The sequence below is a fragment of the Eublepharis macularius genome, chromosome 4, assembly GCF_028583425.1.
Source record: "Eublepharis macularius isolate TG4126 chromosome 4, MPM_Emac_v1.0, whole genome shotgun sequence".
NCBI lineage: Eukaryota > Metazoa > Chordata > Lepidosauria > Squamata > Eublepharidae > Eublepharis > Eublepharis macularius.
In genome coordinates this window covers 148,399,994-148,425,623 of record NC_072793.1, presented here as the reverse complement: position 1 = coordinate 148,425,623, position 25,630 = coordinate 148,399,994, and the positions used below count along the sequence as shown (strand labels likewise).

The 25,630-nt window shown below is 43.4% G+C and overlaps 1 protein-coding gene across 4 annotated transcripts in view; it reads left to right on the top strand.

Annotated features, from left to right (window-relative positions):
- Positions 1 to 25,630, top strand: part of PTPRG (protein tyrosine phosphatase receptor type G) — a 683,491-nt gene that overhangs the window by 540,671 nt on the left and 117,190 nt on the right. For 3 of the 4 annotated variants that reach the window (XM_054978207.1, XM_054978204.1, XM_054978206.1), the window contains exons 9-12: positions 16,219 to 16,403; positions 19,155 to 19,263; positions 21,492 to 21,541; positions 24,451 to 25,378. In XM_054978207.1, the coding sequence (XP_054834182.1) occupies positions 16,219 to 16,403; positions 19,155 to 19,263; positions 21,492 to 21,541; positions 24,451 to 25,378 (1,272 nt within the window). The remainder of the gene's footprint in view (positions 1 to 16,218; positions 16,404 to 19,154; positions 19,264 to 21,491; positions 21,542 to 24,450; positions 25,379 to 25,630) is intronic. The other variant, XM_054978205.1, reaches the window with a different exon arrangement.

Below are 25,630 nucleotides of genomic sequence, written 5' to 3'. Positions count from 1 at the left end.
AAATGTTTTCTCCCTAGAGCATGCTGTCGTCTTTTCTGTCTCCTGCTGCTGTAAATCAGGAGTGACTCTTAAAATTGTCAATGAGCTGAAACTGACTTTTTTGCAGCATTTTAGATCTCAGAGTGATGTACAAACGGTATCTGTTGGACACCATGACCTGAACTGGTATATGATTTATTGATTGAGGGCAGATAATAAAAACCACAGAACCCAGTTTTTTAATGGAGAATGGCCACAACCCACTTTAATACCATATACTGCTATTATATGGCCTTCCTCTAGATTAAGTGAGCTGTGGACTACAGCCCTTCTGCTTTGCTTCACTTATTATCAGTAATACAAGCATAATGATGCTCACAGGAATGATGACACAACGTTGTGTTTTGGAATACAAAAGTGCTGTGTGTCACTGTTATCAAAGGTGCACAAGCAAGGCTCAACCCCAGGGCCCAGGATGTTAGTCTGTAGTGCCCTCTGGGGGCAAGGGGACCATGGGGTTTTGAAAGCACCAGCCTGGTCACTTCTTTGTACTAGTTGTTTTATTGGAAGCTGACCAATCCAAACACTTGAAAGTATGATTCGCTTCACTCACCTCAGCATTTCAATGCATTATAAGTGAGAATAGACACAACAGAGTAACCTGCCTCCTTGCCAAGGAAGCTACCCAAGGCAGCTCCTCTCCCTCTCTTCATCTTTTTCCTTCTTCTCCTCCTGTCTAGCTTGATTTTCCCTTTCTGCCTCTGCTCCTGTGCCCTCTCCTTCCAGCCAGCCTCCTCCCATTTCCTCTTCCTCCCTGTTCATAGCCCTCGTCTTTCACCCTCCTCTCTTCTGCTCCCTACTGCTTAGCCAGCTCTTGCTCTCCATAGCCACACCCCACCTTGACCCCCCCCTGAGCCCAGGGGGCCATTGCTCCCCTTTACAGATTCACCAGCTGCCTCCATTGCCTTCTGAGCCTCCTTGGGGCTGGCCACCAAAACTGCCTTGTTGCTGAGGTTATCCTAGCTGCACCCTCCTGCCCCTGGTCCTACCCTGCTCCACCCAGGTGAATCTTGCTGCTGGCCAAAGTGGTGTGTCCTGCCCTGCCAGGTGGGTCTTTGCCAGGTATTCTGCCACAGACTCCCATAATTCTAATAGAGCCTTACCATACCCCATATTGAAAATAATGCATATATCCCTGAGCCAAGGGATATGAGACACTGAATGATTTGTGACTGAACTTCCCCTTTCTTTCTGAGCTGCATTAACTCACAGTACAGGAGCTCAGTTACAGCTGGGACCATGCTGGGAGGGGACTTTTTTTTACTCTTTCACCTTGCATAGTTTCACAAACAGAAACTATCCCTTTCCCAAACGTGCTATATTAAGTCTTTAAATATTTTTAAAAAATCTTTTTCCTTAAGGATGACAACAGTGCGGGGGGGCTGACTTCTGTTTATGCAGCTGTGGAGGAGTGGAATGGTTAAACTCCTTCTCCCTTCATGGCCTCAGTATTTATTGGATCCTTATGCTGCTTAAAAAGAACAGTGGAGATCTGTGGTCTCCATCACAGTTTGTGTAATCCTGAATACCTCATAGTCAATTATGTATTTTATTGGTGTCAGATGTCAGTTGATCAAAACAAATAATTTATTGAGTAAGTGTCAGCTGTGTTGGGTCTGAAAACAAGAGGCCTCTGAACTGTCACGGCAGAGAAAGGAGCATTAGGCAGAAAAGGCTGGAACATTCGCGTAACAGCCCATAATCCTCTTGACCTGGGAAGAGAGATCCCGGAACAAGGGTGAAAGTCAGCCAGTACAGAATGTGATAAGTACTGGTAAGAAAGTGAACGAAGTGATACCTCCCATCTTCTGCTTAGATACCCTTTCTCCTGATAGTATTAGTAAGAACTTTTAAGTTACTTTCACCCCTGACCCTGAGGGCCCATCTAGTAATCTGCTAACTTCTCTCAAGCAAATGACTATTAAAAAATTCACCACATCTTCCCTCTGTTCCATTATCATCCTTCTGCCAGCCTGCTTCTAGCCTGCCCTTGGGCAGCTTCTATGACCCCTACGGTGCCCTTGTATACCCAAAATGGACCTTGGGTGAAATGATTGAGTGCAATCCTGCAGTTCTACTTGGTAGTCATCAGGGCTTTTTTTCAGCTGGAATGCGGTGGGACAAGTTCCGGAACCTCTTGAAAATGGTCACATGGCTGGTGGCCCCACCCCCTGATCTCCAGACAGAGGGGAGTTTAGATTGCCCTCCGTGCCGCTGGAGGGGTGGGGCCACACCAGCCATGTGACCATTTTCACTGAGGCCAATTTAAACTTTTAAAAACTCCCCCCTTGTTCCAGCTGACTCAAAGTTATGGCATTGGCCCTGGGAGCATGCATGCACTTTGCGCACGCACATGTGGTACCAGGGGCACCACCTCCCGCCAAGAGTTGCCCTCTGTGCTGGCAGCCCACTGAGTTCCACCACCTCTTTTCCCAGAAAAAAAGCCCTGGTCTTCATGATACATACATCTTAACTGGCAGGCAAAAGAGGCTCTATTGTTTATATTTTAAAAAAATATTGACGATCATATCACGTGAATATGCCTCAAGTTTATAAAACAGGGTTTTAAACTCTGTATTACCCTTTCTCCAGAGCCAGTTCTTTTCATCAGTATCTCTGATTTGGGGTGATAAACTATCACATATCACAGCATATTTGTTGTATTGTCAAAGCCTTGGGTCTCATTAACGATGCTGTTGCAAGCTTCACAACATTTATCTGAATGTCCCACGGGAGGGTCTCTTGACATCAGAGTTCTCTGCCACAGATGCCTGATTGCCTCCCCAAAGGTGCCTGATTGGCCTTCGCCGGAGCCTTGCATGGCACTGCTTGTCATCAGTGGGGATTTGCCTTCAAGTGCCACCTTTAATTGTGATCCTAGACTTAGTTAATGAACAGTTATAATTTTTCTACTTTAGCACCTACCAAGTGTCATTTGACTCTGAATCAGGATCTGGGATATTTCTTGAGTATTCCACATGAATTCTCTCTTCTCCTTCCCCTTCTTGTGCTTAAATCTTCATGGCACGTCTTTTTTTCAGAATGTGCTTTGCATCATCAAGTATGCATTACCTCTTGGGTTGCTGGTGGCACTAGATATTTTGATTCCCTGTTGTGGTTGTCTGCCACTTATATTCCCTTCTCGCCTCCTCCTTCATGGGCACAATTTCTTGAATTGCGAACAGGGGGCGGTGTTTTCATTATGTGCAGTGCCATGTTACTGGCACTTCGGAATTATATAATAACATATTTTAGAAATTTATTATATTAATTTATTATAATGTTCCAGAACTCTGCAAGTTTGTACATCTCCTTTCTATAGCAGGAGAGATACTGTCAGAAAGTAGCAGATAATATGGACACGTGACTTTTTATGGCAAGCAAGCCCATTCCCCAAAGAACTGCTGCAGGCAGTAGCACTGCTTTTTCCTGCTTTAGATAACCATTGGTAGCTTTGCAGTCATTATACCAGTACCCATATCTCAAATCTGACCTTCCCACCTAGCATCCATCACATCTCTTATTAAGGAAAGGGGCAAACAAACAAGCCTGAGAAGAAAGAAAGAGCAGAAGATGCAAAGGCAAGCAACAGCTAATACAGCTACTGCCTGGACTCACAACTGAGTGACTGTGCAGGATTTGGTAAAGCAGCAAAATCACCCCAAGAGATGGAGAGAGTGAGAAAGCAAGGGTCAAAACCCAGAGCTCCTGGAGAGCCATCAAGAGCCCCAAGAGAAACATTCCCTCTAAATCTGCCATTATACCACTCAGACACAAAACAAATATGATACAAAAAGAGACTGCATAACTTGTCCAGCTCCATGAGGCATAAGGCTGACCTAGGCCCTTTGCTCTTCCTAGCCTCCCTCTCCTTGCCCAGTAGTCCTAGCAAAGTCAGTTGAAATGGGAATATGAGGTTAAGACTCTATGAAAAGCCTTTAGAAGAAATCATCCGTAGCTATGGCATTGGATGTCACCCGCATGTGCTGCTTGACCCCCAGCTCTATGTCTTGCTGTCCAAATCCCCTGGTGATGCAGTAGAGGGTCTGAGTCACCGCCTGACAGCTGTGGTCAAATGGCTGAAAGCAAACAGATTGAAATGGAACCCAGACAAGATGGAAGTGATGGTGGTTGGGAAGGTGGACATCTCGAAGGAGGTGCTTAGTACATTTGATGGGGTTCAGTTGACCTTTACTGACTCAGTAGAGAGCCCAGGGGGTCATCCTGAATCCAGCACTGCTGTTAGAGAAGCAAGTAAATGCAGCTGCAAGTAAGGCTGTCCCCCAACACAGGCTAGCTTGGAAAATGGCCCCCTACCTTGAGATGGCTGATTTGGCCCCCCGAATTCATGCCACATAACATTGAGACTCAACTACTGTAATGTACTGTACATAGGTCTCCCCTCAAAGTCAGTTCAAAGACCCCGGCTGGTGCAGGACAGTGCAGAGTGCTGCTGGTGCAGAACACTCCTGGGCCGATTCCAGACGGCCAGAAATAGCGTTTTTTCCGCGGGAATAATCGCTTACCGTCCACGCGTGTATTTTCGCTTCCATCCGCTTTGTCTCGTCTCCATCCGCTTTGTGCCGTGCCGTCCCGCTTCCGGATGTTCGCACGGCCAACTGAGGGACCCGGGATTGGTTCTTTCCTCCCCACCACAACTGACGTCGGGGGCCTTCATTGGTTCACATCTCGGGGTTTTTTTTGGTCTTTTTTCTTGTTTTGCGCAAATGCGCATGTGTGCGAAAACGCGGCGTCGGCGATGCTCTCAATGATTGGTCAGGAGCGTCTCGCGAGGTACATTGGTTGACGATGTGGCCCCTCTCAGCCATCTGCCTCGAGATTGTTTGGAAGTAGTCCAGGTTCCTATGGGTGCTTCTGAGAGCTTCCTGTATCTTCTCCTCCCCCCAGAAGTGTAGCAGATCCATTATCTCTCTATGCCGCCAGGACACCCCCCGCTTCCCAGCCACTTCCCCTCCGCCGGCCATGCTGCTCCCGACAAGCCGATATTGCACGAGCACAAGCGTGTGTGCCTGTGCCTGCGTGCTGTGATTTCACGACAACCAAGATTGCCCCCCCCCCAAATGCCCCTGCAATCGGCACACAAGTCTGCAGGGCAAAGGTCAGCGATACGTCTCAGGGTTGGATTCTCTGAGGGTGACAAAATGGCGGCCGATAGTAAAGCCTCAAGTGCGCATTTCAGGAGGGCCACACCAATGCAATTGCGCACATGCGGAAAATGGATCGAAAAAAACCCTTGGCCACGCGTCCTGATGCTGATTATGCATCTGTGCGCATTTGCGCAGTTCTATGTTCGCAGACGCGCGAGTGCGCAAATGGCACCTGTTTTTTGTTTTTTTTAAAAAAATGGCGATATTGTGGCCGGCCACCCGGCAAAGGTCTGGAAAGGGGAGTGCCTCTCTGCCGCGACGAATCGTCATGAAGTGGCCAAACCCGCCATACCATGTTCACACCGTCCGCTTTTATAGCGCGACCGAGCGCCATGGACCGCAGGTAAGCCTGGACGGGAAATTGCGGGTGTTTACGAGTGCTGTTGCTTGAAAAGCGAAAGCACTCGCTTTATTTGTGCCCGTCTGGAATCGGCCCTGTTATTATCAGGAGCTAAGTGGGGCATGCATATTACTCCTGTTCTGCAGTCACTCCATTGACTGCCCATCATCTACCAGGCCCAATCAAGGTTTCGGCTACCACATACAAGGACTTGGCCTATCATATCCACTGCTTCTTTTCCTATGCTGCACTGGAGCAGCTTCGCTCATCTGAACAGGCCCTTTTGGTGGGCATATTCCTAACAGCATGAAAACAAAAACTTGTTTTTCCATATAATGGCCTCCTTTTACTTCTTCATCTCTTGAGACTTTCTATGGCTATAGTTAGCCAAATGCTTGCTCCGTTCAAGCTGTGTGAAAAATAGTAGAGACAGGTGGGGGCCTGCAACAAAATGTTACAGATTGTGTCAGGGTGACATGGGAGGGATAAGGGATCCCCTTCTTAAAGATCCTTCTCTGCCCCCCTTTTCAAGGATCCTTTCCTGTCTTTGTCTCCCCATTTTTCAATAATCCTTCCATTTTTCTCCCCACTTTTCTCGGCTTTCTTCTCCTTTTCTCCTGTCCTTTCTCAAAGTTCCTTCCCTGCCCCTCCCTTCTCAAGGATCCTTTCCTTTTTCTCCCTCCACCCTTTTATCCTCTACCCTAACCCTCCTCCCTCCTTGGCTCTCTCCCAAATATGCTTAGCCTTCCCCTTCTCCTTTCCCCCTACATTCTGCCCAAACCCTTTCCCAAACCTCCTCCCTTTCCCTTCCCCTACTAACTGGGCCAGGGGTTCCTGGGCTCAGAGCTGGTCCTTCCTGGGCCTGCAGGGTCTCACTACACTGCAGCGCTGCCAATGCTTCCTGAGGGCCAGTGCTTGGTGGGCAGCACTTCTCCGGCCCATCCCACGGCCCAGAGCAGGATGGGGGCTCCAGCGCGGGGTGGTGCATGAGCACTTCCCAAGGCCCAGCACTGGGTGGGCATGATGCTAACCGTGGCTGTTCTCTGCTGCCTTGCCCAGGCCTCGAGCAGTTCACTGCCTCCTCTGCCAGGAGCAGCTCGCAGCTGCCTCTCCCAGGACCACGGCAACTTGCAGCTGCCGCGTCCAGGCCTAGGAGAGGCAAGGGCCAGTGTCCAGGGCGTTCCTGCTTCTCTAGCCATAGCATGCCACTGCACATGCTCAGCACTCGGGTAAGTAGCTTGAGGGGCATTAAATCAATTTTTGTAAATGTTCCAGGCGTATAAGACAGTGAGGGAACAGTGCTAAGTAGGTTTAACACATACACACACATATGTATTCCAATTTAATAGGGAATTTGCCACAAGCTTTGTAGGTCTTTACTTAAGCAAGCATCAGTGCCAATGGAGAGTAATAGAGATGAATAAACAGGAAACAGAAAAAAGGCCTTTTAAAAAAACCCTTCAGTATGCATAATTCTTGCTTTATGTCTGGCACTATGAGCTAAATATAGTGTGTCATATGCAGTGTGTGATAACAGGTTGAGGATATCTGAATACATCCCTTGTGTGAAAACATGAGCAAAATCTTTTCTGTAGTTGCATGTAGAATGTTTGTTTCAGTGACGGACACCAACTGGTCCAGAGAACAACTGGTTTCTAACAAAACACTTCTAATGAAACCGCCTCAAGAAACCCTTGACAAGAGCATCCAGAAATCAAACACTTGGCTTATGTGTATGTATAATACGTTAGCCACGTGCCATGTAAAATCTCCAAATGTGGCAACAGCCTTTGATTCCCACCCCTTTTCCCTTACTGCTCTTCTTGTTAGACCTTCTATTTAGGAGCTGTGTAATTGCACTTATTCACAGTGCTACTGTAGCCCTTTTTAGCAAGGTACTGTATACATCACCAATTATTGTTTATCCAAGTTGGGAATTTCCAAGGTGTAGCCTTGGAAGAATCATATTCTTCGAAACACACCCAGGGGCAGGCTTGAAATATGTGGAGTTAGTGATAACTTTAGTTGCAAAGTTGCTCCTCAGTGTCTTATAATGGCAACAAGAGATGAAGGTGGAGACAAGAAGGAGAAGGTGCCTGCTGTGGAATTCATTGGCCAAAGAGACTGTTTAAGTTGTCATATAACACTACAGAAGAGCTTATAGGCCATTGAAACAGGGAGTACCTTTCTGCCAACAGTGCTGTATCTTATGAAGTGGGATTTACGCCCACAAAAGTTTAATCTGCAATAAACATGTTAGCCTTTAAGATGCTAGAGGGTTTTCCCTTTGTTTTTGCTGCAACAGACTATTCTGGCTGCTCCCAGTCCCTAGCATTTTCTTTTCTATTTTTGGCCTTCTCTAAGTAGCCACAAACATCTCCTTTTTGCATTTTGAGAATGAGTGGATCGGCTTCACAGCAGACTTGAGCTTTGAATATGGCCACAGCTGATTGTGTGGGCAACGCTGTCCTTCCACCCAAACCATCCACCTTGCCTTCCTTTATTCAGGAGCAGTCTGGTTTACTTAGCATCATCATCACCCTTATTAAAAGGGAAAGAAAGAAAGCACTTGCACCTCTGGATAATAATGACGTGTATAATAATGACAGTAGGGGGGCCTTTGAAAGGCTGCCAGATTACTATTCTTTTTCTTTTTTAAAGAGCTTAGCTATCTTTTTGTGCAGCACCTTAATTAAATCATCACGTGGAATTATCAGATCAAGTGTTTTTGATGCTATTGTGTCCTGAGCAGGTTTAGGCAAATTAATAAGCCACGTGCTTTGATTTGTAAACAAGGGGGGGGGATATTTTTTGCCCGCTCATCAGTCCAAACATTCTCGTTAGCACTTATCATAGCATGTTCCACCCTTGTGCCATCAGAATAATTAGGAATAGGGGAGCTCTGGGTAAATCATGCAGATAGTGGTGTTCTCTCAAAGTGGAAAGATACCTTTTAGCAAAATGTGGGGCTGAAACAGAGGTAGGATCCAAATATCATTGGATGTTGCACTACCATGTGAATGGGATATCCAGGCGGCAGTGGTTGTGAAGGCGATACGCAGTGATGTGGGGGGACTCCTCCCCCCAAGTTGTTGGATGCTTCCTTTTAATTTATGGAATAGCTCTTTTTCTCAGAAAGCTGTAGCCAACTGGAGTTCTTCTTAAAGCAAGAGGTTCTGTGTATTGCCCAGCCTCTGCATAGTATACCAAGATCATAGTAAAGACCAAACAGGTAGAAGCACAAACAAGGTGGCATTTTCAACAACTACCCAAAGGCAAGGCATTGTCTAGGAAATAAATTCAGATGGTTTGTGAAGTGAGTCACATTCATGCTGTTTTGGACAGGCTGGGGATGAAACTTCTAAGCATGAGACATCCACTGGATAGAAAAGTGTTCAGATTTAATGCAGTAACAGTTAGGTTTGGCTTTTTTATTTAAAAAATAGAACAAAAATAGAATGAAGCCGTTATAGCTGAGATGTTGGTGAAGATTTCTTTATGAATAAGCGATACGACTATTGGATATGAAAATACACTTTTTTTAAAATTCCATGCGCTTATGTAACTAGCAGGCCTCCTGCAGTCGAGAGCCTTAAACTAAGAAAGCATTGCTGAAGCACTGTTGCAATGTCTTGGTTTGAACCCAGGTCAGAGCACAGGGAGCAAGTGAAGGGAATGATCACTGACCATGAATTGGAGGTAAAGATCTGAGAACAGGTCATAGGAAGGTGCTCTGAAACTAAGGCTGTGATCCTTTCCTGGGAGTAAGCTCCACTTAGTAAATGGCACTTACCTCTGAGTATACCGGTTTAGAATTGCTCTCTAGATACTGGCCAGCTAATAGGACTTCCAAATGCCTAGAGAGAGAGAAATGTCCTATCCCTTTAATAGAGGCCTAATAGGATGTTGTTTACCAAGTGATGTTATTTAACTCCATGCCATGAAAGCCTTCAGCTGCACACATCCTCACTTTAAACCTCTGTTAAAGGGACAGGAGATTTTCCCCCAGTCCTGTTGGCAACTGTACCAGCTCAGGTTTCATATAGACATGGGTTTAAAGTCAAGAGAAGGCTACAGGATCATTCATTCTTTGTTCTCTCTCTTATGCAAATATTGCCCATGTTACCCAGCTTGAGTGCTTTATAACTTATAGTTAAACGTGTTTCTAGCTCAGAGAACCCCAGTATGGCCTCCCTTGGTCTGCCCCCAAAACCTTAAAATGGTTTTGCTACAGCAGCATTACCCAGTATTGTTGTGTGATTTTGTGCAGAAATCACACGCAAAGCACAAATGTTTATTTATTGAAGTGACAAGTATTAAGACTGGCAAATTCCCATTTCAAAATGATTGCGTACACTTCTGAGTCAAAACATGATTGGAATCAAGTAGATTATTCTACAAAAGTTGTTGCCAAATTTAATAAAATAATTCTGGAAATAAAACAATGACCTGCTTAATCAGTGACACTCAGAGCCAAACAACACAAGACTAATTACGCGCATATGACACGTGAATGCTCAGATTGTCACGTGTTTCTTTTCCGTTCCTCCCAGACGAGAGACAGTATCCCATGATGCACCTTCTCTTTGCACATGCTCAAACCTTCCTCTGCAGCTTTTCTAAGAGGAAGACTTGTTTACTCAATTGGACGTATTGGGGAAAAAACCACTGGGTTTCCGAGGGGTAGGCTGAAAATGGAGGTTTCACACGTATGCTGAGATTTTGTAGCTCAGCCTGCCAGGAAGGGGGGGGCATCTATGCAAAGGGGGATGGGCAATCCCCACATCAGAAGCCATGGCAGCATTTCTTGCTGTCAGCCAAAATCAACTCTTTCCTGCCTGTTTGTCCTTAGCCACCTCCGATCTCCATTATTATCTATGGGGGAAACTATGGGAGCTATCCAGGGGGATGGGAGGTGGCATTTTGAAAAATAAATCTACAAAATTTTCAGCGGACCAACTGCTAACTGTCCTCTAAAGACCCCCCCACCCTCCAAGTTTCAGGGAGATAGGACCTTGGGGAGCCATTTTAGGACCCCCAAAGATAGTTCCATCTGCCACCCCCGTTTTTTACTATTGTGAAGCGAAAATGACAGGAACTGGGGAAACCTGTGGGTCATGTATTTCCCAGGGTTCAATCTCTCTGAAACTTGGGGAGTCTTTAGCGGACAGTGAGGAGTAGGTTTCCTCCAAATTTGGTGGATTTTTGACCATGGGGAGGTTATTTTGGAGCCCCTCAAAGAATGTGCCATTAGCTGCCCCGTTTTTTTTACTATTGTGAAGAAAAAATGACAGGAACTGGGGAAACCCATGGATCATGCCTCTCCCGGGGTTGATTCTCCCTGAAACTTGGGGGGTCTTTAGAAGACAGATAGGACTAGCTTCCCTGCAATTTTGGTGGGTTTTGCTTGCAAAATGCCACCCTAGCCCCCTAGATAGCTCCCCTAGTTTTCCCTACAGGGAATAATGGAGATTGGCTTGCGCAGATGCTTAATTGTGTTGCCACGATCTTTCTTCCCACCTCCTCCTTATCCTGACCAAAGATGCTGCATAAAGAGAAGGAGGAGGAAGTTAAGAGAGAAGGAGGGTGCAGGAAGGAGGAGTAGGGAGGTGGTGGCGTCAACTAGAAAATGGGAGAATTTAAAACTTGCCAGATGAAAAGCAAAACAGTTTGAGTGTAAGCCGGATCTAAGGGCAAAAAGAGGGGAGAGGGAAGCGGAAACCGTTCAAAATCAACGCTCTGCAATGGCAACTCACTGGTTATGACTATGGACACTCGCAATCACAACTACACCAGTTATCCGACATGTGCATGGACTAGGGCCACAGGACACGTGTTCATCAAGGGTAAAACAGACCCGGGCAGGTAGGAACAGACATGATTCTAGACACTCACATGACCTCGTGTAATTCGTCTCGTCTAGTTTGACTCTTAGTGGCTCAGGAGCCACCTGTGGCTCTTTAACATGCCACCTCTGGCTCTTCTGAGCACTGTTCCCCAATGTGGCACCTGCCCGATGTTTCAGAAAAGTGGGCAAGGCTGTTGCCCAGTGGGATTTGTGGATGGCAGTTGGTTCCCACCTTGAAACAGCTGCTGTCAGAGGAGTGGGTAAGCTGCTAGCCTCTCTGTGGTTCAGGCCTCCTATCAGGGGTAGAAGTAAATGTTGTCCTTTTGGTTGAGGGTAATTGAGAATGTATCTCTTCGCAAGCCGCGGAGTGAGTAGTACTGCTGTTGGTTCTCCAAAACCATTCATTTAGTTCCTCGGGTCAATTTACATGACTGATAGCTTTGTAGCCAGCTGCTTTTTTTTCTGCTGGGGCTGATATTTTATGATTCTGAATTTAATGAAATCCATAGCAAAGTTGTTTTCAGTTCTCCATCTTACACAAACTGATCTAGCACATAGGCATGTGCAATCTGGGTTTGGGAACCGACGAAACCCCTAGATTTATGCCAATCCGACAGTTCCCCAGGGCAAACCCCAGAATCAGATCTGGGTACCTAGCCTCACTGGTCCAGATTATCCTGTCTTAGGCAGCCACTGCAGGCAGCCACAGCAGAGGCAGAGCAGCAACAACAGCAAGTGGGCAGCAGAGGTGGGAGGGAAGTGGCATGAATGGAGCCAAGCTCCAGGATGCTGCGGGAGAGTGGCTAGCAGGGCAGGGGAGGAGGCAGCAGGCAGAGTGGATTCCTATCCTATTCTGCCCCTCCCTCTGCCTGGGCTCCAAAAGAACCCCTTCAAGCTGCCACTGCCTTTTAAACTCCACAGCTTGGCAAGCCTCACCCCCCTCCTTGCTTCAGTAAAGGGGTCTCTATGGGATTCTCTGATTTGATGTTGGGATTCGCTGATTTAACAGGAATAAGCTTGCAAGGGAGTTATGTCGAACCAAAGAATCGCAAGCAAGGGTGCAGAGGAGCCACAGAGTTTTAAAATCTTGTTCTTGTAGAAAACAATGAAGAGTAGCTGGGGGCAGCTAGTTCAGGAGCCCATAGAATTGGAGCCCGGAGTTTAATCCTTCTGAAATTTAGGGGTCTTTAGTGGACAGTTAGGAGTAGGTTCCTGCAAATTTTGTGGAAATTGCTTAAAAATGCCCTCTAGCCTCCCAGACATTATTCCCTGTAGGAGAATATTAGCACACTACCTACATGACATGTTTTGGTTGTCTTAATCTGACAGGAAAAAATGTCAGAACGTGACAAACACGTGTCTAAATTCTTTTTTCTCAGAGTCTCCATAGGTTTACCTCTTAGCTTTGTTCCAATTTCATGCAGACATGCCCTTAGATGTTTCAAAGTCATTTTGTTCAACTCAGTGCCTCAAATTGGTTCCTCCATCCACATCATATGTAACAACCTGCATAGCCCCAGTGCAACTTATCTCCATACAGCATTTTTTTTTATCTAGAAGGCTTTGAATTTGAATAGATTTAGGAAAGTTGAGGTGATAACATGTCCATCTCAGAAAGAACCCCTCTTCTGTTCTTTGGAAGTGCATCAGAAACAGTTCTCTGTCTGCTTTTGTCATTACTAATAAAAAACTGTGATTCAACATGTCTATTACACATTTAACCTTCCTCCAAGGAGCTCGAGGCAACATACACAGCTTTTCCCCTTTCCATTTTATTATTACAAGTTTCCTGTGAAGTAGTTTAGGCTGTACAAGAGAGACTGGTCCACATTCACCCAATGCACTCCATGGCTGAAAGGGGATTTGAGCCCAAGTTCTAGTCATATATGATGTTAACTTACATTGAGTAAATCCTTAGTTCATCTAGCTCAGTATTTTGGCACTGGCTTTCTGTGGTGTTTTTTCAGTGTTTTCCATCCTTTAACTGAGAGGTGCCAGCAATTTAACTTGGAACCTTCTTCATGCTCGACCACTCAGCCACAGCCCTCCTCAGTGAAGGCACAATCACATTGAACTTATGTGGCATTATGCATTGCTTGTAGCAGAGAACTGGTGCAGGGGTAGAGTAGATGGAGCATGACCTAAGTCATCCCTCATTCAAATCTCAACTCAGGCATTAACCCAAGAAGTGGCCACAGGCAAATCACTGTCTTTTCATCCTCTCCTCCCCTGACTGAAATGCAAGGATATGTGTATACCGGCCTACTGGAAATTATGCATGTGAAGCCCTGGGAACACTTGAAATGTACTCCACAGCAGGCAAGATGGCGAGGGAAGCTTTGAACTTCCAGTGTCAGCAAATATTCCTCTCTGGCCAATGTTCCTTGGGACTGAGGTTAGAATTTGGCAAGAGGTTTTGAGAGCCTGTCTAGATGTAATGTCTGTGAATCAAGGTTTCCAAAGCTTAAAAATAGCTGTCTGTGTAGTACAAAATGTACAGTACTGTATCAGTAGCCTGTTAGCGCCACCTAGTGTTCTTCCTGAATATATTTACACTTCTGCAGAAGGAAAAAACAATGACCCTTATGCAGCCATCACACGGCAAGACAAGTGCCCCTCTTGCTATCCTCTTCTGTGGGTGGTGGTTCTTTTACTGGAATGCCTTTTTCCGACTAATCTAAAATTAGTTCACCAGGATCCCCATCTCTAGTTCCTTCCTTACTATCAGAAATCATTTGCTGCTGCTACTGGATTTTCAGCACTTGCAAGCAGCATGGCTCAGGCAAAAATCCCATACCACTGATTATCAGTGCTTTCCAGCATTAATTTATGTGTGTATGATAGCGCCTCGGAGCTCCAAAGTCACCACAGTGCTAGCCCAAACCCCTGAATTGTTTCATTGCCTTTGGGCTAATGAGCAGGTTGCAAAGGTAAGGGAAAGTATTATGACTTACTGTGGATTAGCATGATGGGAAGCCATTTTGGCCATATGTTTCTCAGGGAACCACAATGAGGGAGTTTGTTAGGTAGCTACCTAGGAAGAGGATATCCTTTTAACCTTAGTTTCTTCTTGGACAGTGACACTTACTAAAAGAAACATGCTCAGGCAGCCATCCTCCTCTTTAATAGTTCTGGGGGTGGGGGGCATGTGGAAGTTAATGTTCAACATTAACATGGGGAAGTTAATGTTCAACATTATTATTATTATTATTATTATTATTATTATTATTATTTACATTTCTAACCTGCCCTTCCCACAAGCGGGCTCAGGGCGAGGTACAGCAGTTATAAAAATATAATACAAATATTAAAAAAGAATTCATAAAACAACAGTCCATCATAAAATCAACAAACAGATAATAACTGTCCCAAGATGGGGTCAATTCCAGATTCCTGCCCAGGGGAGGGAAGCGGACAGATAATGTACTGCAACCCATATGTGGGTCAGCTAACGAATGGGCACTACGTAGCCCTGTGCTGTACCCATATGTTGGGCAGCCAGCCGGTGGACACTGTATAACCCCACACTTAGTGGGAGGCTGGTGGGAGGCTCCGTGAGGATCTCATGCTGTCTTCAACCATACGCCTGGTGGAACAGCTCCATCTTACAGGCCTGCTGAAATGATAGAAGATCCTGACGGGCCTGGGTGTCCGCAGACAGAGAGTTCCACCAGGTTGGGGCCAGGAAGGAAAAGGCCCTGGCCCTGGTTGAAGCCAACCGAGCCTCCCTGGGGCCAGGGACCACCAGTAGATGTTTTCCAGCTGATCGTCTTAGATGTCTTTTGATAATTCTTAGCTCACCTGCAGTTTAATACTTTTTTTGAATTCTGGCAGCATACAAGTACTATAGATAGTCATACAACTCCTTGTAATGAAAAAGAATCTGAAACCCACTATTTAAAAATGGTGGGGTGGTCTTTTGGAGCTTCCTTCCTTCCAACAAGTGCACAGAATAGCTGTACTGTATATCCAAGTGTTGTTAATGTGGACTCTCGGACAGTGTGTAAGATGCTGTCAATTTGCTGCTGATTTATGGTGACCCTGTATGGGGTTTCCAAGGCAAGAGATGGTTGGAGGTGGTTTACCATTGCCCGTCTCTGTGTAGCAACCCTGGACTTCCTTGGTATTGTCCCATCAAAGTACTGCTTAGCATCCCTGGACTTTCTTGGTTAGTCTCCCATCCAAGTACTATTCGGGGCCGACCCTGCTTAGCTTCTGAGATCAGGTGAGTCTGGGCCATCCGTGGAAACTAATGAGGGGCCATGTTCTCTGTAATTCATTTTTCCTACAATGGAGCTCATTTTAGAAATTTTGTCTGATTCACACTTTACTGTTTATTTGATTGATTGAAATTCTATTTTTATGCCACTTTATAACCAAAGTACACAAGGTGGCGCACAGAATGTTTAAAGAAAAATTATAAATATACAGCAATCAATAAAAAGCAATAAAACCAAAAGCAGTGAGTCACCAAACACGAGACTTCTTGGAAACTTCAATGATGATGAGTTTCTTAACCCTTACAGTGGTAGAGGGAAAGATATGAGCTCACCTTGATTGGCTGAAAATTCTGTCAGGAGGCAGGAAAGTATAAAATATCAGTAGTGGCAGCTGTAGTAGCAGGTATAGGGGCAGTGAATAGAGATTGACAGTGCAATCCCAAGCAGAGTGCACCCATCTAAGTACATTGAAGGGAAAGGATTTAGACATGTGTAACTCTGCTTAGGGGACAGCGCTGTGAGTAATGCAAGGGCAGATCTGGCTTCATCGTGCCCCCTTTCCAGCATCTTAGTATATCTTACGTATTTCCCCACTTTGTTTAGTTTGCAGCACTCCTCCTGTCAATATGAAGGTGCAGCCGGTGAACAGAACAGCTTTGCTGGTGACATGGAATCAACCAGAGACGATCTATCACCCTCCTATTATGAACTATATGATATCCTACAGCTGGGCTAAAAATGAAGATGAAAAGGAGAAGACCTTCACCAAGGACAGTGACAAAGACCTGGTAAAACTACAGCATCAGAAATTGCCATTACTATTAAGATAGCCTTACCCTGTCTTTCCTTAGTAGAAGGTGGGGGTATGAAGTGTTTGGAGCTTGAACTAAGCTTATGATTTCTACTGAAACCCATTTACCATGGAAAGGTGTTAGGTGCTGGATTCCTACTCTTAGACCCAATGCCCAATCTACCATAAAAAGTTAGTAGTATCTATTGCGAGCAACCCAGGAGATGTAAGTGGGGACTCTTCACTCTAGCGCTGCTGTCATTTGTTTGCCTTCAGATATCCTCTGTATGTGCACTTATGCAACAAAGGAGAGGTTGAAATTTTATGAGAAACAGAAATGCTGGTCAGGACTGTCTAAATGTGAATTGGAATACCAATCTAGCTCTAAGACGGGATCTACTTGGCATTCAGCTTACTGTCCAAGTGGAGGCAAGCGACAACTGTACAACTCTTTAAAATTCCATGTGTATAGACTCAAAGCGACATATTCCATTTTGAAAGGCCTCAGTTTATTGTTAATCAAAGCAAGCTCCTGGGATAATGAAATCAGTAATTGTATATGCACATAAAAATGCAGCCTCAATGAGTGAAATTTCTAATGACAGTTATCTTTTCTCCTCCTTCGCAAATACTCACTCCTTGGGTATCATTCAATCAGTTATAGAATAATACATCTCTTATTCTTCCTTAGATTGAGGTTCTTTTACTTAATTTCCATTTATATTTTCAATTTCCCCCCACTAGAAGTTGTTATCTGGGTCACATTAGGGAGTGATACTGCTTCATCAAATCAGAAAGCAATCTCCTGAAAGGCATCCAAGGTTACGATGCATTATAATCTCAGCCTTGTCATCACTTCACACTCTTATTAATTAGCAGTAAGAACAGATCATATTAAATCAGAAGGAGTATGTGGTCACAAACGGGGGGGGGGCAGCCCCCCACCCCACCCGGGGAATGACTGTTGCTCAGTTTTCATTTTTGTTATTCTAGAACTGATTGCTTAGCTATTACAGAGGCTTCCATTAGGTGACACTTAGGAGCCATGGTTTTCAGCTAGCACCAATCTGAGCAACAGGATGCCAGTCCAAATAAATGTTATTGCTGAGCTCCTCGGCTGCTTTTCCACATGTAATCGCTTTCCTGCACCTTCTAGGTGCTCCTCTATTTTCTCTTCCATGGATGTAAAAAAAGAAATAGTGTGGTATAAATAAGAAGATTTCACCTCTGACCAATCCAGAATTTTCATAAACCCGTTCATGTAATCCCTAGGGCAGAACTAACCTTTACTATTCCGCTATGGATGGTAGATATTCTATGTATGCTCTTAGCTCCCCATCGGAAAGGAAGTGAGACATGTCTTTTCACAACTTTGGGTCCTTCACCTTTCAACCACAGGACTGAACACACACAGCTGAAGCCACCTTATATTGAATCAGGCCATTGGTCTATCAAGTTCAATAGTGACTAACAGTAGCTTCCCAAGGAATCAGATAAAGATCTTTCACATCACCTACTACCTGGACCACTTAACAGGAAATCTAGGGATTTAATTTGGGACCTTCTCAATGCAAAACACATGCTCTGTCACTCAGCCATCATGGCCCAACCCTGTAAAGAGACGCTTCCAGCTGTTGCTAAGGCCCTGAAATGACAGTTATTTGTGCATGGTTAGGAGCATGATTGCAAAATGAGTCAGGTAGACCGTAGGGAATTTTTGTGCCCCCATTTCCAGTCACTTCCCCACCATCACCTCCAGATGGCTCTAAAAGTCATTTTAGCAGATGTATCAAAATTATGTAAGCTTGCCAGAAACAAACTTAGAGAATCAAAAATAAACAAGGAATCTATTCAACATCTCCATGTAAATAGCTGCTGGAGGTAGCTCTTTCATGAGCTGAAGAATTCATTTTAGGGGAGTAGCTTCATGTTGAATTTGCCGAATATTCTTTTGATCAGTGCGTGATCACTGGGAAGGTTTTTAGTTATTTCACAAGAACTTCTGCAAGATCAGGTAGAATAATTTCAATAATAATCTAAGCTGAAGTAAACATTGATTATACAGGTGACAGGATTTTATCAGCCTCTTCTCACGGGCTTGGGCTAGTTTTGAATCACATTGAGGCCACTTGATTCAGGTGATCACACAAATCTTTAATGTCGAAAATATTATGAATATAAGGCAAAAAGATATAAATCCAGCTCCTATACTCTTTTATAATGTCCAGATTTTCAGCTGCTTTATCAGTTTCGTTTTAGGGAACAGTCATAAATCCACCGTGGTCCCCTCGGGGTCATGAAAAGAGGGAAAGTGACATTCCCATTCCCCGATGTAATTGTATGCTGAGCCTTGGGCTTGTTCCTGTGTGGCAACTTTTTCTTCTCAAGGCGCGTGTCAAATGGTAGTTACCATTTACCTGTTCCTCCTACATAGGCGTAGGATGGATTCAGTTCTAGATTCTGCAGATTACTTACTATTGCCACCTTCACCTGAGGACCATTGGTTATTGTAGATAAAAGGTACTGTTTACTCCAGACCGAAATGCTGTATATATTCTATGGAGTTCTGTATCCTTTGGCATCATTTCTAAAGTTAGACCCATACCGCAAGAGGCAAGTTCCTCTCTGCTCATATAGTCACGCCCCTTGTGTAAAATGTATTTTACATTTTCTTTATGTTTTACAGGCTGATTGTTCAGGATCCTGTTGGGAGGGATAAAACTGAATAATATCTATTTTCTTTAAACAGAAAGCCATCATTAGCCATGTCTCACCTGACATCCTTTATCTGTTCAGAGTTCAAGCAGTTTGCCGAAATGACATGCGCAGTGATTTTAGCCAGACAATGCTCTTTCAAGGTAACACCACATGATTTTCCTTTCCTTTTGTAACTTTCTCTTTGCCTATGAAAGTGTGTAGATAAAAAGATTTACATGCCAGGGCTGTCTTTTGGAGCAGCACTTCTATCATGTTGTAATCATTCGAGGTTAGTAGAAACATCTTGTGTGATTTATAATTCACGGAATAACTGGCTTTGAAGCCTGTGAGTGTCCTTCCTTTGGAGTGGGGCACAAATAAGGAGAGGGAATTGAACTTTGGCTTGGTATGAGCTCATGCCTGTGTGCTGCTGTCTTCTGTGGACAGGTGTTGGAGCATAAGACCTATGGACATACAAAATGCTTGGTCTCCTTGGATTGGAGAGAGGGTTTAATAACCGTAACTTTCCCGCATACTTTGAGCTCTCCCCAGTATGCAGGGACTCCCTCTGCATAAAATAAATGCTGTCAGCTAGACCAGCTTATTTCATTGGAAAGGGTTCAAAATATAACAAATACTATCTGAATAGAACGCAAGTCATGTAATATCGGGTTCGCTCAAAAGAGTATCAGGACTTTTCAGTTCTGTTTTCCCACTGCAGCTCTGTCACACACGTACTCATTCTAGAGGTAAGGGGAACAACCTGTGATACAGGCTGAGGAGTTGCAGTCAGAAGTATATATCAGGAAATATCTACCGTGTACGTTGAAACTCTTTGATATGCTTGTGGGTGTCTTTGTATTCTGGACTGTAGCTCCCAAAATCTTTACTTCTCCATAAACTGCCACTCGGTGGCATGGCTCAGACATAATGTCAACTATGTCTTGTTGCTCGATGAATTAATTAATTAACAATAATTAGTTTCTTTGGCTAATCTTTTTTTTTTAGTGAACGTAATTGATGAATATTTGTTTCTCATATTCCAACTCCAGTTTATCTTGTGTTTTTGAAACATGGGGAAGTGTTTGCAAAGTAGTAGCCATAGTCTTTGCAAACTGACATTTATCATATTCCTTTGCTACATGTAGATTTCTTCTCATCATCCATTTCTGTGGCTCAGTTACCTTGCCACTTCTCTTAATGTCACTTTTCTTGTCACATCCACTGCATTTAAAATGCCTTACGAGGGGGCTCTGCAATCCCATTTCAATAATGTATTTTCTGGAATTCACTCATTGGAAGTAAAAAGCAGAGAAAGTTATGGGGAGCAGTTTGCATACCAATTTTTTAAAAATCATATATCGTTCTCAGGAAAGAGAACTCATTTCCAGGATTTCCTACCCAGTTGTATTGTTCTTATCGTTTGACAAGCAAAACCAAGTACAGCCATTCAAAGGAGCAAAAGAAAATATTTAATGAAAAAAATGTTTTTGAAAACAAATTTGTGACATCTTTACAAACACAACACATTCAATGAACCTTGAGTAAAAACACTAAATAATAAAACATGGAAACTGGAAAGAAAAAGACATTTTAAATTTTAATTGTAAGGACATTTAAGGACAAGAAAACTGACTCCTGATAAATCTAAAAGTATTTGGTTGTTCATTTAAAACATTTTTATGCCATCTTTCCACCCAAATAGGGTCCCCAAGGTGGTGAATATGAATTTACACGTGTTTTTAAACAATGTACCAATAGAAAGTAGTACAAAAAAAATCCTGATTCCTTGAAAGTACAGATCTAAAACAGTAGCAAGAGAAACCACTTCACAGGACAAATGGATGCTTGGCCAAAACTGCTGCATGATATATTCTGTATCTGCTTCATTTCTCCTGGGGAAAGGTCAAATCCCAAATGAGGAAATTTTATCAGGAGTAACGTTCCCACTTTTAGTTTAACTCCAGGAAGAGAAGCTCATTGTTCCTGCAGAGAAGGCTAGTCTTGTCATTTTATATTGACAAAATATCCAGTTTTTGACAACCATATGAGTTGAGACAGCAGTGGAAATTTAAGGGAAAAGGAGGTGTTTGAAAGCCAAAACCTTGCAGGGTACATTGCTGCGTTTTTATGTGGAGAGGAATCAAAGAGAACTTGGAACTGGAGAAGGGCAAATTGCTAAAGCCTGTCCTTATCATAGGAATTGTGTGTGTTTTTTATTCCTCAGTGTGAGCAACTGATCTGACCTTTTAAATAGGGGCTCTGTGTGTTTTTTCAATGTTTTATTTTTTTTTCCTGAGGTAGTTTTTACTGGTTTGATAATCCACTTAAATCCATTGTTTTTCTCTGTTCCATAGTTTATAATCCAGTGTTTTTCTCTGTTTCTCAGCTAATACGACTCGAATTTTTGAGGGGACCAGAATAGTCAAAACAGGAGTGGTAAGTTTTGGAAAATGAGTTAGAATGAACATAAAATTGTTTTTTTAAACCTGTACAATCTTTAACCACCAGGTGGCAGCATAATGTAGTAAATCTCAGATTTAAAAAAAATCCTGAATGGAATTAATAAATTTGGAAGATTTTCATGCATTTTCCTGAGATGCCTTTTGCCATTGCTTAAGTCAGAATTACCTGAGAGAAACAACATATAATCCTGGAACTAATGATAATATACTTAGATTTGTAAACTTGGATTTTTAGTAAAACATTTCCCTGTATACAAACTTCTCTAATTTCAAAATATTTGGCACTTGAGTGTCATTATAAAATATTCAGACAAACCTGTGGACTGAATCAATATGGTGAGAACATACTGTCACCATTTTCTTTCATCTCCTTGGGAAGTTCTACACGAACGCTAGCCAGAATTTAAAGATGTGCTAGACATTCAACATTCCTTGTCATGTTTAGTGAGATGAATAGGATAAAAACAGGCTTGTCGGAGCTTCAGATGTGCAGTTTTGCTGTGATAAGGATTTCTCTTAAAATCTCCCCCTTCTTTTATGTGCAGCAAAATCCTCACACCCCCAGGAAAATAAGCTTTGCAACTCTTGCTTCTCTAAGCTGATAATTCTAACATTTAGATAAGGATGTAGCCTAAGCTACCCCTAACAATGGCCATATGGTTTTCATCAAGGTGCATATTTTACCAGTATTCTATCTAGTCCAGCACCCTCTTTCTCCCCATGGCCATCTAAATGCATCCAGACAGCCCACAGTCAGGAAATAAAGGCAACAACCTCTCTCTCCTACTGCTCCCAGTAACTGGTTTTCAGAGGTTCGAAGCCTTTAAACATAGATGTTTCATTTACCATGAATTACCATTGGAAGACCTATCCTCCTCCATTATTTTTCTTTTCTTTAAAGCCGTCTATGCACCTTGTGGCAATGAGTTCCATTAGTTAAATATGCATTTTATGAAGAAACTCTTTCATCTGTATTGAAGGTACTGCCCATCAGCTTCTTTGAGTGACCCAACAGTCTAGTACTATGGGAGAAAAAAATTATTTTCCCCAGCTGTCTCTATGCATTTTCTTAAATGTTGATCATACACCTGCTTAGTCATCTTCTTTTCCGAAACTAAAAAGCGCCACTTTGTTTAGCCTTTCCTCATAAGGAAGATTCTCCAACCCTTTGATCATTCCTGGTTGCCCCTTTTTGCACCATTCTGCAGCAAATCATCTTTGTGATTTTGTTCTCAATCTACCCAACAATGGAACAAGCAAGTGCACGTGTGGCCATTTGAATAATGCTACCAATTACGTCTCCTTTAACATGAGACATAGTCTGGCTGTCATACACTTAGGAAGGGTCACATTTTCATTGCAGTCCTATGCACTGTTATTCCATTCTGAATCTATTGAAATCAATGGACTAACTCTGCATAGGATTGTAGTATTAATTATCTACTGTGAGAGCTGCAACCGAAACAATTGTGATCATATATTTTCAAGATTACTTCACATGTATTTGTTAACCTGGATGTATGACTTACCCATCTTTTTATACTAAAGGTGGGAAGAGGCTGGTAGAAAGATACGATTTTCCCATTGTTAATTGCATGTTTATATAGAGAGACAAGAGACTCTTAGCCACAAATGTATTTAATCTTGGTTCATTCTAGGTTAATTTACATTAGACTACATCTTTGTTCTAGGTTAAATAAATCCAAAAGTGGAATATAATTCAATGAATGTTTCCCTCTGGTGTCATTTAGTACATCCCTCTTTCTAGTATAGCAGAATACTAGAGTATTTGCTGAGTGTATCACAACCTGACTGATAAAGGGGCAAACAGACAATGCTAATAGACCCCAGAAGGTTTGCACGGTAGTCCTGCTGCTCTTCTCGGTACCTTCTGTACCACAATGGAACCCACAACCCAGACCGTTGAAGATTGAGTAAAACTTTTCGATTTCGGTAAAACTATGGGGGAAATATATCTGGAAGCCCAATCAAATTAGTAAAGGAGGCCAACTGGGACTTAGTTCTGCAGCATAATTGTACAGAAGTGCCACCTTCCCTAACAGAGCAATGTCAGCCCCCCTATAATAGGTTGGCCTCCCTTCCATCGATGCCCATGGCCAGAGTTCAACCCGTTAATACTGAGGTTATGATTTCAACTCTAGCAAATGAGCAACTTTAGTCTTATCTAAGGGAAATAAGGTTTTATGGCAATAGTTCCAGAAATTGTGTACCTTTTTAACAAATCATGGATGTGATTGCTAAATATAATAAGCCTTGACAAAATTATTTCCGTTCCCTACTGTTCAGAGGAAAATGAAATGGGATATTAGAGAGAGAGAGAGGGGGAGAATGAAAAATACCCCGTGAGCCACACTGTCCTGTGTTGTTACGCGTATCAGTTAGAGCCCACTAAAAAAAATTCTTAATGACTTAGAAAGTACCCCCCTAATTAAAAAGCTTTTCATGTTTGGCAAAAAAAAGAAGAACAATCCAAAATTAAACTCACTCTAGTCCTACTAATTCCAGTGGGAGAGATTTAACCATGTGCTGCAAAACTATCCCATTGAAATCCATGGAAATTATAAGTGCCTATTTCTGGCTGAAACATAACTTCAGCTGGGGAGGGGGCGCAATTTGGGGGGGAAATGGTGTTTAAAGTGCCAGGATCTGTGAATTTCATAGCTATGAATTTACATTTCAGGTTAAAGTAGAAAACTATAACCTCCAGGAGTGATTTGAAGGGAGAATCCTCTCTCTCTCTCTCTCTCTGAGGAATAGTACAGCTGTTTTATACATTCGTCATTGTTTGTCTTGTAAATCTTTGTTTTGTTGCCAGCTAGATTTAACTACATTTGTTTAAATATACTTGTCTTATTTAAACAGAATAATGTACAGAATGGAGTGTTTGGAAAGAAAAGGAAATCAAAAGGAAAAAAGAGCCGAGGTAGCATGTCTGGTACTTCTACTGATGGTCTCTCTGCTGTGTTTTCTTCTCTTGTTCCCCCTGGTGATTTCTTCAAGCCTACAGCTTCTCCTGCACCTTCAGCCGATATGGCTCCCATCAGTTCTGGATCTTCTACTTGGACTTCCTCAGGCCTCCCTTTTTCCTTTGTGTCCATGGCAACTGGAATGGGGCCTTCCTCTAGTGGGAGTCAAGCAACAGTGGCCTCGGTGGTCACCAGCACTTTGCTTGCAGGCCTTGGGTTCAGTGGTAGTGGGATTTCTTCTTTTCCTAGTAGCGTTTGGCCAACTCGTCTCCCCACTGCTGCTTCTGCCAGTAAGCAGTCAGTCAGACCAGTCGTTACTACTACTGAGGCTTTATCTTCTCCTGGAGCAGACAGCGATTCCACTCTCACAAAAGACAATGAAGGAGCAGAGGATGGAGAAAAGGATGAAAAAAGTGAAAGTGAGGATGGTGAAAGAGAGCACGAGGAAGAGAGAGAAAAAGATTCAGAAAAGAAAGAAAAAAGTGATGTGACGGAGGCGGCTGACGTACAGAATAACACAGAAAATACGAATACCACTGTTGCTCCTAATAGAACTATGGAGGAGGGAGGGAATAAAACCATACCTGATCAAGAGCCAAGCCAAAACATTTTTCCAACAGGTAGGACTCCCAGAGAAGGAGTTACGGAAACAGACACTCAGTCAAAAACAGTCCCTTCCACCCAAGTGCCACCAGCATTCACAAATGAACAATATACTGGACAAATTTCAAGAAGACCAGAGACAGCTTCAAGGACACCCTTACCAAATGGAAGATTTCCAGAGGAAAACTCACAAGATAACAGATTCATTACCATTAACCCAGGTGAGTGGCTTTCGTAGGGATTAGGAGAGCATGGAGGGAGGGGATTGGAAGCCAATGGAACTGCTTCTTCAGCTATCTTGGAAGTGTTACTGTTTCAGCGTTTGGCTGTTACCTTTCAGCTTTCAGGTTGCCTCATTATATGTTCTCGCAAAGCTCTGCATAAATCTTGTACACTGTGAACTTCCATATCTTGAAATACTGGTAATGATAATAACTCATATTTTACTGTCATTTCTGTTGACTGATCCAGTA